The following is a 16,205-nucleotide window of genomic DNA, read 5'->3' as shown; positions in this document are numbered from 1 at the left end:
ACAAATACAATATTACAGAATATTAAATTCTCAAGTGTATCTGAACAAGTCATGAATGCTCTAAATGCATCAATACAAAAAATATTACCTACATGCTTTTTATTATATATGTATACTTTTTAAGTCTGTGGTTGTTGAAAATATTAGGGTTTAGTATATGATTCAGTAAATCTATCGATTTTAGTTTAGTGTTTTTCCAAATAACTTTTCTGATTGCTGACTTACCCGTGAATCATTATTTTAAAACATAAAATACAATTATTATAACGGTCAAATCGTATTACTTTACACATTCAAAGTCGTTTAAAAGAATTTTAAGTAGCATAATTTTAGCAAAAATGTTTTAAATTAGGATTTTTAAAGATAACATTAAAAAATGACCGGTAGTAGAGGTTTTTTACATGTTTATGTTTAAACACAGCTAACACTATCGATCGCACTATTTTTGACAAAAAAAAAAAAATCATTGGTATACGAATCTATACGCATTGTGTCAATAGATAATAACTTAGCTACTAGTAATAACATTCATATTATTATAATATATTATATTATTCTTTAAAGTTTTCAACTATAAAAAAGCAGTTAAAAAGTTCAAAGAGTATAACAAATATTTTAATAGTTTTTTGTAATGTAATATACATATTTAACGGCCTCTTTTTACATTAATTTAAAAAAAAAATACCAAGCCGCCGTTTCAAAATTGTCTCAGTAAATGATCTAAATTAACATAATTTTACATAAAATATAGTGCGCTGCGTGTGGAAGTTTTATTAAAACTGATGTGGAATTAAAAATGCGAATTCAATCATACGAAAAAATAAAATAAAAAAACACGTCTTGTTTCTTTATTTAGAACAACCTAATTTCTTAATATGTATACTTCAAGTGCTTGCGGAAATTCGATAGATTTTAAGATGTATTTATTGATACTATGTATAAAACTATTTTTACTATTTTTACGATCGTTTTATCTCATGTAAGTGAGATGAGTTCCCAAAACTCGTTTCTGTGTCAGACAAGTGGCTTGGTTTTTATTTTAGCATAGTTTGTAGCACGGCACATTGTATAGGCAATATAGGTACATATCGACATTAGCTCATGCTCAAAATAACGCACAGGCATAATAATGTTATTACGGACGTCATAGATCGGTTATTAGGATTTCATCTTGTATTGCTCATAAATATACTCAGATGGACGATTTATAAACTTTGATAAATTAAACTTAAATGATAAATTATGATTATATCATGATAATTACGAATTATAGTTATATGATAAAAAAAATGTAAGCGTATTAACATTAAGTTGTTCTTTATATTTTTCTGTAAACGGCCGGAAAATTCCAAAATATATATTTTTACAAAGTCATCTATCGTTTTGGCTGTATAGCAAAATGCCCAATCTCTCCCTAGAGACTAGAGTCTAGGCGTTAATGAGCTAAAGATATATTTCGAACATGTGACTTATGTACCAGAAAAAACGGTAGCTCGAACATAATTAATAACGATGATTTATCGATTTAGCGAAACTCACGACCACACGAACGTTATGACCGTCGAAAAAGATTTTTCGGAAAGACAACTACAACTGTGAGACGTGTGATAAACGTTCCAATAAGACCGTTATCGTCTAAATCATCGGTTCTCAAACCGTTGTGCCGTTTATGCAACAGATCTGATATAATCATATAATTTTAGTCATTATAGTAATACGTACGACTGATCGGTAATGCACACGAGCATGTAAATATTACTAGGTGAAAAAAATTTTGAGAACCTCTGAATCAACTGATTACGTGTAATACCGCTGTACCGCGTACATCTACGAGACAATTATTAGGGAGGTGGAGGGGCTCACCTTCATCCACGACGACTTGGTCGGGTCCAGTCTCGAGTTGAGCGTCACCGTGTCCTCTTGGTGCGGCGATAGAGCTCCGCACACGTTGATGATGGGCATCTGCAACGTGGTGGACATGCTGAGCCGACGTCCTGCCGGGCACGACTCCGACGTTGGCGTGCTCCTGCTGATGCCCAGGTCCGTCCGTCTCACGTACGAGTCGATGAACGCAGCTAGATTGCCCGGGTGAACGCTGTGCTCGAAGTACTCGCGGTACACTCTGGCCAGATCGTGGTTCCTCTCTTCCGTTCCCTTCGAAAACACGGTCGAATGAAACGTTTTAGACAGTATACGAATCGAGCAATAAAATGTGTTTTACATTGTATTGTAAAAATATAGTGTCCGTAGCATTGTACTTAAAATCTTTTGGCATTCATTTCGATATTTCATAACACGATAATGGTTATAATATACGCTGTGCAGTATATTTATTCTATCCCATAACAGTCATAACTCAATTAAAAACGATATGGGACCCGACCGTAATTAATTATTCAAACCCAAAAACTGAGCAAATTATGTGCTAACTTTTAGCCAAAGAATTTTTTTTTTTTTTTTTGAAGACCCGGTTAATATGTTTTTTTTAATATTTTATCAAGTACGACTATAATTATTCAAAATTGATTTGTTTTTAAATTAAAGCTCTTCTGTTCATTATAATATGCAGGGCGCACATACTGCACATTATAATAATGATACTTTTTAATGTATTTTTTTTCTTCTATAATATAATGCGACGGTCAATGAAAAAACGAAACGTCTAGAAATTAGGAGTTAGAAAACCAAAAGTATGACAGTACAAGTCATACTGAATATCTAAATTGAAATTGTTGAAATTACCCGACCCTATAATATGCGTATATTCACATAATGTTGATGTATTATGAACATTGCAGTAGATGATGTATAGCAGTGATGACGATTGATGAGAGAGAAGTAGAGAATATTAATAAACGTATTGTGCATATTTTGTGTGTGTATTATGTGGGTACCAAGTTTGTCCGTTTTCATCTCAATTATAAACGAAGTAGGATTATTAATGACAACTAGCTGTTATACCTATATTTATAGTTACAGCAGCGGTTCAAGATTCGTTTAGATGACGGTATAAATTATTACCCACGAATATAAACAAATTATATAATAGAATTGGCCAACGCTGTAGCTATTATACTTGGACACTCGCATTTCTCTACTAACTTTTCCAAAATGGTGCCACATCAAGTAGTCCATCACCCCTTGTGTCATGCCTTTGGATTTCAAGTATCTGCTATTCAGCTTTTGATAACCATACTCGATCCAACCGGCTGGCGTTGACACCACGTTGATCAGACACAGAGCTTCGACCTGTAATACACGACCAGTAAAATGGTTTAGAAAATGTGCGTCCCTTTAAGCAATATGCAATATGCGTGTTAAAACATAATTATGGTTTGATTATAAAAAAAATTTCACCTAATTATATTACCTTTGTCGGTTGTCTGTAAGCGAACCGCGCCAAAATATTTCCACCAGCTCCCACTCCAAGTCCAACGATTGATTGCAAACCGAAGTATCTTAAAACATGTTCTAACTGATTTGCTAAATCGTCTATACTAGGATAAACATAACTGAAAAACAAAAACAAAAAAATTGTTAATCAATTTTTACGTAAAAAATTATTTTTGCACAAAATGTTAGTACGTATTTTACACAAAACATTAATTTAAAAAAAAATGTTTTAAATATTTTGATGGCGGTTAAAAGAAATTATTATCAATCATTTATACTAAATAACTTAATTAAGTATCTTAATATTGTATATATTTATAAACTATAATTCGATTTACAAGAGAAAATAAGATCACAATAATTTAAGGTAAGTTTTAAATGATAAACATTACGTAAATCATTTTATTTTTACGAATTTGAATAGCTTGCATATACTTTTTAAGATTTACACGTAGGTAAGTAATTATTCGCATTACCGTTGTATGTTTTTCTATTTTAATTTTTATCATCATTTTAACAACAACATCTTGAGTTGTTAGTATCTACGCTATTATATTAAATGCCAATTTTACACAACCATTTAATTATTGTATTGAGTTTAACAATATCAAAATATTGCAATATAATAATAAAGATACTTTTGAACTTTCAATATCAATAAGTATGATGCATTAAAGAATTTAATTTTATATAAAAAAGTATTACTAATGACTGAGAATTATTATTATCGTGTAATCATAATATAGTAATTTATATTCGAATGTAAAATCGAATGGCATAAATTTATTTTAATTAGAGAATTAATCTTTATATATATTATATAAGTAGATGACCTATAACCTTCTATAGTCTACTGTTATTCATTTATTATGTTTATTATTTAAAAACTACTAAGAGTTCTAATTTCTGATAATATATTGACATATAACCTAATTATAAACTCATAAAATGAATTATAGTATTAAATTAGTCAATTAATTACCCATTAACAATAGAAAACAATTAGTTTTTATTTAGTATACATAGTACATTAAATGATAATAATTTTACAAAATAAATTAATCATATGAGCAATCAATATTTTGATTCCCTGGTTAGAAATAAAAATTAATTAATGTTGCATTAATAACTATGCAAAAATTAAGTTTTTCATTAATATAGATAATATTAAACAATGGATAATTATTATATGATAGCAATAACCAAAAAATTAGTGCAAATAAATTTAAATTTATAAATAAAATAAAGTTAAGCGTAAACAGCTGCATGGCATAAATGTATTTATTCGAAAAAAAATTAATTAAGAGCAATTTTTCAACAGATCTCAGTTTACCACAAAACAAAATTATGGTTTATCTGGAAAAAAAAGGCTTACTTGTACCAGTTGTACTTATATTTTTTAATATTTATGATTTTTTCTAAAAATTCGGGGTAATTTTAAATTCAACGTTTTGTAAAATATTATACACAACATGATGAAAAAGTAAAACCAATAATTAGATTAGATAACTGGTATTTTATTTTTTTACATCGTATATAATACATATTTACTACAAATAATTAAAATTTAAATTCGTATTAAATAATTTTAAAACACCATCAAAATTCAAGTTATGAATAAAACAAAGTTAATCCTATCAAACTATTTTTATTTACAAATCATTCTATTTTTGAAATTGGTTTATAATTCATGGTATACAAAATAAACACATTAATTAATTAAGCCATACATATTTTAGTCGCCAATAATTATATTACAAATCGTATTTGATTATTCAATATGCGAATGACGAAAACAAATGTCTATCTAAAATTGATGTCTTAGATATTTTTAGGATGTAATTTTAAACATCGATAACTGCTACAGACGCTAAACTAAATTTTAAAGCTAAATTTTGTTTACACCCTTAAGTCTGAAGCCTTTGAAACTTGATTTGAAATACTATTGAAAATTATTAAATTAATGATTATAATTTTCTGAAAAATTAAATTTTTTAGTACGCTTGTTAATTGTTATCTAAAACCCATGCTTGACAAGCAACAGCATATTAACATCTAATCAATATTTTTTAACATACACGTGTTATACATTTATAGTATCTTATTATGATAAATACCACGAATATGTATATTAAGTTTATGCTTACAAATATTTTGTTTACAAGTATTAATCTATTAATTATATAATTTATAATAAAAAAGAAACATTTGCATAATTGTGTAAAATGCATTTATACATTGAGAAAAACGTACAAAGAATGCAAATCGACACTTTATCGATAGCGCACGCTGCTTATATTATCAGATTATTTAAACTTAAAAAAATAAAGGCGATAAAAAATTATATATAAAAGCTGGTGTTGAAGTCGAAATTAACATTACAGTTGTTCCGCAAAAGTGGAAAAATGAAGTTAGTGATCGTTTTGACCGCTAGTTTGGCTTTGGCCACGGCCGCCAATCTGCCATGTACGTACATTGTCGTTATTATATTATTTATATTATTATTTTTGTTTTTATATTACTGTATTATTATATCTATTTTTCCTCTAATGATTGTAATAACAAACATGGTATTTTTTCAGATAAAAAAAATGACAGTCAAAACGAATTGTTCGAATCGAATGAAAATTACAATAACAACGAATATGTCCAAGAAAAGGAAGTACGTGATTCCATTGCAAACTCTTTCGATGCCATCGTGAACGTCATCAAACAATACAAAAATGATGTTTCAAAATCCGACAACTTAAAAACTAACGAAATTTCCGTCCACGACACCGTAAACTTTGGTATCAACGCCGACACGTTTTTGACCAACGTTCACGTCAATGGATTGAAACATTTTGACAGCCAAAACTTCACCATAGTGTGGGGAGAAGATTTGGTAAGTGTATTTCATAATAATATTCAACAGCGGTACTCGATTTATTTTTTAGAAATTCAATCGAAACTATTTTACTGGTAAAATTTGATTCAACTCAGTTCTTTGTTATTGGATATATTTTGCATACTACAGATTCAATAATCATGAAAATTATGACTTAAAAATCTTTAAATATATTTAACTGTTTACACAAACTTACCAAGTTAAATTTAATGTTTTAAAAAATAAAGTAAATTATATAATTTTTAATCTGTTTAAAGTAGGTATTTTTTGACTTAATACCGAAGTAATAACATAATATTTTATATTAGTAGCTTTTTAAACTTAAATTTATAACTTTGTATTAAAAACATACTTTTTTTAACATAGTGTTGCATTAATAGTTAATTTTATTTTAGCGTTTAAATATAATTAAATAAATTGATACTAAGATAAAAAATAAAAATAAAAAGAACTATCATATTTTGCAAAACTTTGTAGGTATTTAAATTATTTAGCGTATTAAAAAAGTATGTTAAATTAGAATCGCATAAATGGATCATCCTTCAGTGTATGCAGGTCGACTTTTCAATTAACTATTGAGTGACATGCTTTTAAACATCAATGTACAATTGGTAAAACGGATCTAGTCACGCTGAGCCCTGTGATTTCTTCGTGTTATGTCCACAGGGAAATTATATAATTTGATTTCTTTTTCACAGATCCGCGTCGCTAACGGCTGGAAAAAACTCTCGGTCAACGGAGTGTTCCATCACATGAACACCGTGGCCAGATACAGTGGAATATTCAATTTAGACATTATCGAACCCAAGTACAAGGGTGAAACTTTACTCACAAAAAACTCAAACGTATACCCGTTAATGTCGAAAGTCGGCTCCTTGAAATTCGTCAAGTTCATCGTCAACCACACCTCGTTGCCGGAAGTTTTCCAAGACGACAAACCTCAATTCGAGTGAGTAAATCGATCAAAGTAAATTACAACTAACGGAGATTTAATTGAACTTTAAGGGGGCAATTTATATTTAAAATTTAAATTGAAATAAGCATTAAATTAGCTAACAGATTTTCATGCCCACATCACCTTCCTATACAATTATATGTTTAAAATATTTAAAATTATTATTAATGATCGTCAGTAACATTGAAAAATATGTTCACATTTTTAATAAAAGATGAGACGGACCATGGCTCTATCTTAAAAATTATTTAGACCAAAATATAAACTAGTTTATTAATAATTCCAACACCTTATATAGTCAAAGATCTTCCAGTATGATATAAAATAAAAATAATACTACAGTAAAAAGTAAAAAGATTACATTTTTCGAGAGGAATAAACACACATCGGTAAGCACCGAAATACCAGTCCTATAAGCGCTTATACAGTGTTATTTTAAACAACAGTCAAAATCAAGTTTTAGGACCAAAAATAATTTCTTTTTTTTCCCCGTTTAGTTATTTCGTCAAGAACACCGTAGCCCAATACGTGGCCACCGCTGAAGCCAACAACATGTACAACGACATCGCTCTGCAAATCAGACGCATCGTCAAACCCTACATGGTGTACCGCAGCAACAAGATCGACAGCGAAACCGCGTCGCCCATCACCGGAGATTTGATCGACGGCTTCCGTTTCGAGTTGAAAAACCTCGACTTCGACAACACCAAAAACAACTTGGCCAAGATTCCGTTCGTGCAGGTGAACAAGACCGACGACAGATACACCGCCGAACTCGAACTCCGTCTGTTGGACGTGACCGGACAATTCGACAGCGTCATTATGTCACCCGAAGGCAAGACTTACAACCACAGAGCCACATACAAAACCGACGTCGTCAAGGCTGTTTGCTACTTGGACTTTGTCGAAAACACCGTCCGCACCGCGGTCCACGTCACTAGGCCCCAAATTCATTTCACGTCCACCGACTCCGATTCCGTGGTCAACTGGTCTGAAATCCAAAAACAGATGGTCCCCCACTTCAACGCGTACTTCAAGCGCACCCTCGAGAACGCCATCGACCGTAACGTCCGTCAGTCCATGATTTAATCGTGTTTTACGAAACGTACGACCTTTGAGTCGGTCGAACATTTTGTTCAATATAGAAAATAAGCCGGCAAAATTTTATGTTAATAATTGTCATTAGTGTATCAAAAATAAAAATGTATTTTTAATACGATTACAATAAAACGATGTAGTCAATTCATTTGTTGTCTCAATAGTATAATTTACGATTAGAGTTCCTAAGTTACTTTTTAATGACACGGCAATATTGCTTATTATAATATACACGAGTGCACAAACAATATGCAAATGTCGTTTAAACCAAACGAAATAACACTTTACATTAGGTCCTTTTTATTTCATAAGATTCAAGTGTGGATTGTTATAGTAGGTATGCATTGTATACATTTTAAAATGTAAACATATAAATATATATTATATAATACAAATGGAACGTTATAAAAGTGTCCGTAATAAAGCATTGCCAATTGTTTAACTTTTTAAACATAAAATAAATGTAATTAGCCATTACATTTATTTGATTGTAAGTAGAGAATAGATTTTAATTTAAAACCAATTTACACGAACTTATAAAATACTTTAAATAAGTAAGTATAGTTTGTTTGAAACACAAAATGTTTTCTTATATTATATTGAGTATTGAATTCAATATTTGTCTCAATATTTTAAACATTTTTCTAGAAAAACTATAAATACTAATAAACTTAATAAAGCTAAATAAACTATATTATCTTCGAGTAATAAAAAAATACACAGTAGGTAAAAACGTGTATAACTTAAGTGTATCGATACGTTATTGATCAATAACAAATTTAATTTTAAATTTAAAAATTGTTATATTATGTTGGATATTAGTTATAAATCAAATCACAAGCCAACATATTATTAGCAATTTAAAACACAAACAATTTACCAAGATTCTCATACGCCCAAGTACAAGACCTATTTTGAAATAATAACTACAGAAAGGTTATATTATTGAAAAGTACTAAATGAAAAAAAACAAAGACACTGCGGAAAAAATGTCGTCATCACTTGACTAACCTCTGTGTAAGCTAAAAAATTACAGTGAATACAGTTATATTGTTTCTGTATTCTAGAAATCAATGATAAATCGTAATAATATAATGTTGAGAGAGATGTTTTTAAACAGAACTTTGTTCCGTTAAAACGATTGTTTTTTGTTTAATATCGTCTATAGTTTGTTTAAATGTTGCCATTTATCACAGCTTAAACGGTTTGAAAAAAATACACTTTATGCTCAATTTCGATTTAAATTATTCAAAGGCCACGTCATAAACAATACTTTCAAACAAAACAAAAAAAAAAAAAATGCTTTTTAGTAGAAATACAAGTAGACACAGTTATAAAATCAAAATCTGTCAGTCTAAAATATAATTAAACTTTGAAAGATAAATTAATTTATGATGGGATTTGTAATAGTATTATATGTACCAATGTATTTAAAGCTCCCATTGTTAAACAACCAATTGTTGTATTTCAGTAATACAACTAAAATGGAATACTCCATAATAAAGGCAAAATCGAATAAGTTTGATAATTATTATCGTACCTATTAGGTAGGTATTTTAATAATTTTTTTCGTTTTACATTTGACTGATTAAAATTTAAGCTCATTTTATTTTTATATTTAAAGTAAAATGTCGTCATTTTTATCGAATCCATGAAATTTAAGTTTCATACTTTTATATAATACCATCAAAAGTCACTTTATTATTATTATTTTTTTTTTTATTTTACTGTTCGATGCCTTAAATCGTTAACAAAAGCGTCATTGTGATGGACTGAAGTAGATGTGTTGACTACGTGCCTCGCCTCTTTTTTCCCCCGTTAAAATAGATTGATATAGAGTGATATATTTCCACGGTTTATACACAGCTTGCAGTTTTATCTACAAAAGGTCATTGTTTCCCTCTTCTTATTTTTTTTTCATATATATTGCTACATCAAGAATTGTATTTACTATTTTAATCAAAAAAAAAAAAAAAACATTAATCGTATATACATTCCCCGAATTATTTCGAACAACGAATGTAAATTTAAATAGCTATTCACTATGAACTATTTATTACGATGCACTCGCGTATACAAGCACCTAATGGTGATCGTTAAATCATGGTACTATTGAAAGTTGTATTTTAAAACGCATTGATAAAAGTTTTATGTTATAATGATGATAACAATAATAAAAAAACTTCTTTACAGTTTATTTTGGTCAATAATCGTATTTTTAAATGTTGTGGAACTTGCTACTGACATAGTCTAATAGAAGCTATTATCATTCGTTCGAGCACAAAAAAAACATCTAAATACAAATAAATTTAAAACAAATTATTCTCTAAACAATATCGTATAGTAAATAGTAAATATTAGAGAGTAGAAAAGTTTCAAAATAATATTATTTCCGAGTCACGTAGTTTTTTATTTTTTCAATAAAATCTAATTTACATTTTATCAAATAATTTAATATTGGTATTTTTAAAGTAAATTTCAATGTTCAGATATTATTTTTAATATTTTTAGTTACGTACTAAAACTAAAAAAATACGTTTATAATAAATATATATATATATATATATATATTCTAAATGTTTTTCAGTGAAAATCGATAAAGTGAATTGTTTGTTATTTAAGCCAACACCAGCACCTGTATATTTTATTTTGAAAATTATTTGTGAAATCATAAAAATATTTACCATAAACAAACCCAACTATTTAATTATATTTATGCACATTATATAATATAAATAAATCCAGTTAAATAATGATATACAATTCCCAGCACCACGTCAGTTTTTCTAGTTAAAATATATAGACATGTAAAAAAATTAATAATTTAACATTTTAATAAAGATAAGACAACACATTAGTTGCACTTTTTCTGTAATAATGTATTGACCAAAAGTAGTTATTTTCTTAAAACTGTATTTAAAAATAAGTTATTGTTGATGAGTGATGAAAAACATAATTTTTTAAATATGATTTTTTTATAAATAATTCTTTGAGTTTGAATATAAATCTCAATTAAAATTATAATTAATAGAATTTGATTAGTGTTACTTTCATTGCCATAATTTAAGACAATAAATTTTAATTACATATTTCTTTTAGAACAATAATAAAATAAATAACACACAAATAATTTGTTAAAATTCCAGAACATTTAAGTTTCAATTTGGAAAATATATTAAATGTAATGTGCACGTTTATACTATTATCAACTAGTTTGTATTTATTAAATAAACCAATTCAGTAGAAACAAATACAAGGAAAATACCCTAAAATAAAATGTTAATAGCTTCCACAAAAGAACAAGCCATAAAACAAATGCATGTTTTTATTTTATTTTTGTATTTTATTTTGTAGAATTTTCTTAATTTCATTTTTAAATTTATTTTTCATCTTTAAAATATACATGTATGCTATACATTGATATTTATTTAACAGACTAATGTTTTAATTAATAATTAAATACAGACAGAGATTTTATGCATAATATCATTTATTATACATAGTATACTATATATAATCAATGATAATACGTAACAACAGGAAAAAATTATCGCTCATGGTGTATGATTTAATTTAAAAATAGAATAAATTAGTCAAGAAAATTAATCGACTGCAAATAATTTAAAAATAAGAATACATTTTTTTTTATTAAATTCTGACTCAATCGGAGATGAAATTATTTGATAATATATGATATTATTATGTTTAGTAATTGCTCACTTAAAAATACTTTCTTTTTTACTAACACTTTTTTTTGATAAATAACCATAAATTAAAATATTGTAATTTTTAACTATGAAATTGTTAAATAGATTTATTTGTTTTTGTAAATTAGATATTTTTCAATTTTATTTTTTCTTCGTTGATGTATAGTATTTAGTTTTGTGAATACATTTTAAATTTAAAACCAATTAAAATTAATCAACAAAATATAAAGAAAAAAAAAGAAACATAATATAACTTAACTATTATTAATTAACCGTTATTTCGTCTCTGTAGGGACCTATATATAAATAATAATTACCTATACCGGCACGTGTTTTACATTAAAAAAATATATGTTAAAAACAAGTAATAACGTTGCCTGCTGCAATGACCTAATGACTTCTATCAATAATATACCACACGGGCATGTTTTATTTAGTGATAAATATATTTATATCGATGCAAATATTAATTTTGATGATTTTTAATGATCCCTTATCGAATTCTCTATTTTGTTTTCATAAAAACACTCATAAAACTATTACATGATAAGTACATAAATAAACTTAAAATCCATATTTCCGTCAAAAACAAAAACACTTTTCCGAAATATCCTCTTTGGTTGTGTCTAATAAAACTAAACACTAAGCTATTAATGTACAGCAAACACGAAACTAACTCAAAAATAATCGCCACATAATTGAATGAAATAATTCAAAACAACTTATTTTACTTCTTTAAAATTTACATCTAAATCAGTAAATCCATACAAGGAGTAGGATTTGCACTTTTTGAAATTATCTACGAAGAAACTGCTATTCGGCGTTAACTTCCGCCGAAAAATACTATATTCACAACAGAAACATACGCCATTTATGAAGCAATTTAATCAACCAATATGAACATACCAAATAACAATATATTAATTTTAAACTGCTCCCTTAGCGTTCTCCTAACACTACACTCCAAAACACCCTTCCGTCAAATGAAATGAGCTAATAAAATATTCAAACCTACTATCGGACAAGTGTTCGGTATAATTAATACCGCCAAACGAGAATAATAATTATAGCTAAATGATAAACAAATAAAATAGTAGTAATAGTAGTAATATAATAATTATTAATTAAATAAAATTGTCCTGGTTTAGTGGTAAGTTTTTACTGAAAAGTATAAACACATTGTAAATGCAATTACACACAATGGAGAAACTACAATAAGAGTATAATGTTATACTAATATACTATTTGACATTATTGCGTCATTAACATTTAGCGCAGCGTATAAAACATTAAAGCAGTGAGCTACATTATAAAGACGTAACAATAAAAACTCGTACGAATATAAATATTAGAAAAACGAAGTAATTAACTTCAAATGTTGCCACATGACAAAATGTCAATAGTTCATACTCATAAGTATAATGCTAATGATAGTATTTAATTTCAATTATTTCTTTAGTTATTTTATGCTACAAATCATACAATTTATACAAGTATAAAGAATATTATTTAAATTTGTAAACACAATTGCAGTTTTATTTTAAAATTAATATGACGTTCAATTTTTCTTTTTTATTACAATTTATACAGTGGCTACATTTAGGTACCTATCGATTAGTACCTACTTGCATTTATTTAATTTTTTTTTTAATGTTTAAAAAAAAAAAATGTAATTTGCATCCCTAACTGTAAATAATCCAATAGAAAAATTGTACACGTTTACGAAAAACTCGTTTTTACAACGAAATCGGTTTCTATTATTCAAAAATCACTTATTATAAGTTTGAATTTGTCTTGAGTAATTGAATTATTTATCGAACTATACAATTTTTTTAAACTAATTCTATCGTGAATTAAGAACTTTCAATAAATTATATTGCAGACTTATAATCAATATTATTATATTATAAATCTATAGCATCCATAATCTATACAAAATATACTCGTATGCAAGTTAATTTTTCATATTCTATTCTATTGAATAAGCAATATTATATTTTTAATACACAATAATTATAATCTATAACGAAGTAAATCGAAAACTAATCTCATATTTTTCTTAAACGCATCAATATTATTACAGTATACATAAATACACATTTTTATATTAGAATTCACGGAAAGTAATGATAATGAATAATTATGTGTATACATTTTGTGGTGTATACAATGCTAAAAGGTCATAATAATATATAATTTTATATTAATATAGACAATCGGACGCCGTGTAGACAAAAAATCCAATTGCTTCAAACCACTTAATCGACATTTTAATACAGTTAAATACGTAAGGACGGAGACTTGCAAAGACAGTTCAGTGGCGATTCCGACAGCAAAATGAAGGTCTTAGTGTCTCTGTTCGTGTTTGCTGTTTCAGTAGCAGCTATCAACGCTACTTGCATGTACTGTAGTAACCACACTGGTAATTACCAAGGTATATTATACACATGTTTAAATAGTTTTTTTTTTTAACTTTTTCTTAACTAATGCATCGTTATTTATATTAGTTTAATTTTATAAATTGCGAAATTAATAACAAATCGAAATTGTATGAAATTGTTTTTTCATTTCATTTTGTTTGAAAAAATCATTTCGTTATGCAATATACATTTTATGTGGTTTTTTATGTATATTTTTAATTATCATAGCATGTTTAATTTTCAGAAATCAAGTACGAAGATTTGAAAACTTTGGAGGATTTTCATCATGATAACCAAAATAACAATGAGTCTAAAGATGTTGCCCAACAAATTAGAATCATTCTAAAAACAAGCCAAAAGTATCAGTTGTACGTTGAACAAGCCAAAAGGAATCTCAAATTCTCAGACCCAATGACCTTAATCGATGCCACCGAGTTCTTGAGCAACGGTGAAATCGAATACAAAAACGTCAAAATTCAAGGTTTGAAAAATACAGTCTTGAATGAAGTCAACGTAGACCAAATTAACAAGAACCTGGTAAAATATATAAATGATTTAAATATAATATATTATTATTTAAACATTTTAAACAGAGTATGTTCAAAGCTAGAGACATAAACAGCTAAACAGTGCGTTATGTATTTTCTAGATTTTGGTCACTGCTTCTTTGAAAAAAGTTGATATCGTTGGTGATTACAATGCCGCCATCCCTAAGAAAATCGAGTCCGGACAGTTCTACATCACACTGAAAGATGTCGAATTCAAAGCTAAATTCCTGCTGAACGAATTCATGGAAACTCGTCCAGAAATCGATTCCAAATGGTTGACGTTCGGTCACCAGGAGTCCGCTTTCAGTAACATGGAAGTACTAAACGAGTTGAGCGGAAACGACCAATTTCAAAAGCCATACATCTATTACCACAACTACCTCAACAAGGTGATCAAAAACCGTCTCGCCGAAGAAATGGCCGTCAGTTTCGCACCCTTAGTTGCAATGCGTCTCGCACAAGAACTGAAACCAACTGTATTGTTCCCAACAAACTCTATGGTTATTCCAAAAACCAACACTTACATTGCTCCCGGAATACAAGTAAGAAAACACTTATCACTATTGAATTAGAGTAGTAAATAAAACATAAACATATTATATGAATAATAGCGAGAATGACAATTTCCGTCATTAAGAATCTCTAGTGCCGTATTAAAAAAAAAAATTGCGACTCATAGATAGATTTTTTGGTCACGCCATTCCAAAAGACATTTAAACATTTATACTTTATACTTATAAAATATTATTTATTGAGATATTATCGTTTCTCGTGAACTTTATTAACGTTAATTAAACGTTTTATTAAACAATTCTATATCTAATCATTTTACAGAATATATAAAAGTAGTTAACTAATTGCGATTAAAAATATAAAATTCTGGGTATCTGGGTTCGCTTTACCGTCACGCTTACCGCTTGCACTTTATTTTTTTGTGCAGTTTGCACTCCTCTCTTTCGTTATAAATAATATTCTATATCTCTGATGGAAAATCTATTTTAAACATTACAGGCCAAGATTTACAATACTATGTTCAACGACTTGAGCGGCACTAACAAAATCCAAAAGATGGTAAACTACACCGTTAACAACGGTCAAACCGGAATGCTCTTCTGTTTCACATCATTCGACCTGAGGGGCAACAGCGAATGGGCTTTGGAATACAACAACGGAAACGTGTACAATGGCAAAGCTTTG

At 28.1% G+C, this 16,205-nt stretch overlaps 2 protein-coding genes across 9 annotated transcripts in view; one reads left to right on the top strand and one right to left on the bottom strand.

The window, feature by feature from the left end:
- The window catches only part of LOC114123037 (protein NDRG3), a 64,929-nt gene that overhangs the window by 18,226 nt on the left and 30,498 nt on the right, over positions 1-16,205 (bottom strand). For all 8 annotated transcript variants that reach the window (XR_007603853.1, XR_007603852.1, XM_050200003.1 and 5 more), the window contains 3 exons: positions 3,371-3,512; positions 3,103-3,249; positions 1,864-2,154 (listed from right to left, as the gene is read on the bottom strand). Coding sequence is in view for 6 of the 8 variants with exons in the window: in XM_050200003.1 (XP_050055960.1) it covers positions 1,864-2,154; positions 3,103-3,249; positions 3,371-3,512 (580 nt within the window). In the remaining 2 variants the exon portion in view is untranslated. The remainder of the gene's footprint in view (positions 1-1,863; positions 2,155-3,102; positions 3,250-3,370; positions 3,513-16,205) is intronic.
- On the top strand, positions 5,758-8,324 carry LOC114123031 (uncharacterized). Its single transcript, XM_027985878.2, has 4 exons — positions 5,758-5,859; positions 5,976-6,277; positions 6,979-7,229; positions 7,733-8,324. The coding sequence occupies exons 1-4, from the start codon at positions 5,799-5,801 to the stop codon at positions 8,322-8,324; spliced, it is 1,206 nt and encodes a 401-aa protein (XP_027841679.1). The 5' UTR covers positions 5,758-5,798.

Source organism: Aphis gossypii, chromosome 2 (genome assembly GCF_020184175.1).
Source record: "Aphis gossypii isolate Hap1 chromosome 2, ASM2018417v2, whole genome shotgun sequence".
In the NCBI taxonomy this organism is placed as follows: domain Eukaryota; kingdom Metazoa; phylum Arthropoda; class Insecta; order Hemiptera; family Aphididae; genus Aphis; species Aphis gossypii.
Note: the sequence above shows the minus strand (reverse complement) of the source record. Positions and strands in the feature narration are given on the sequence as shown.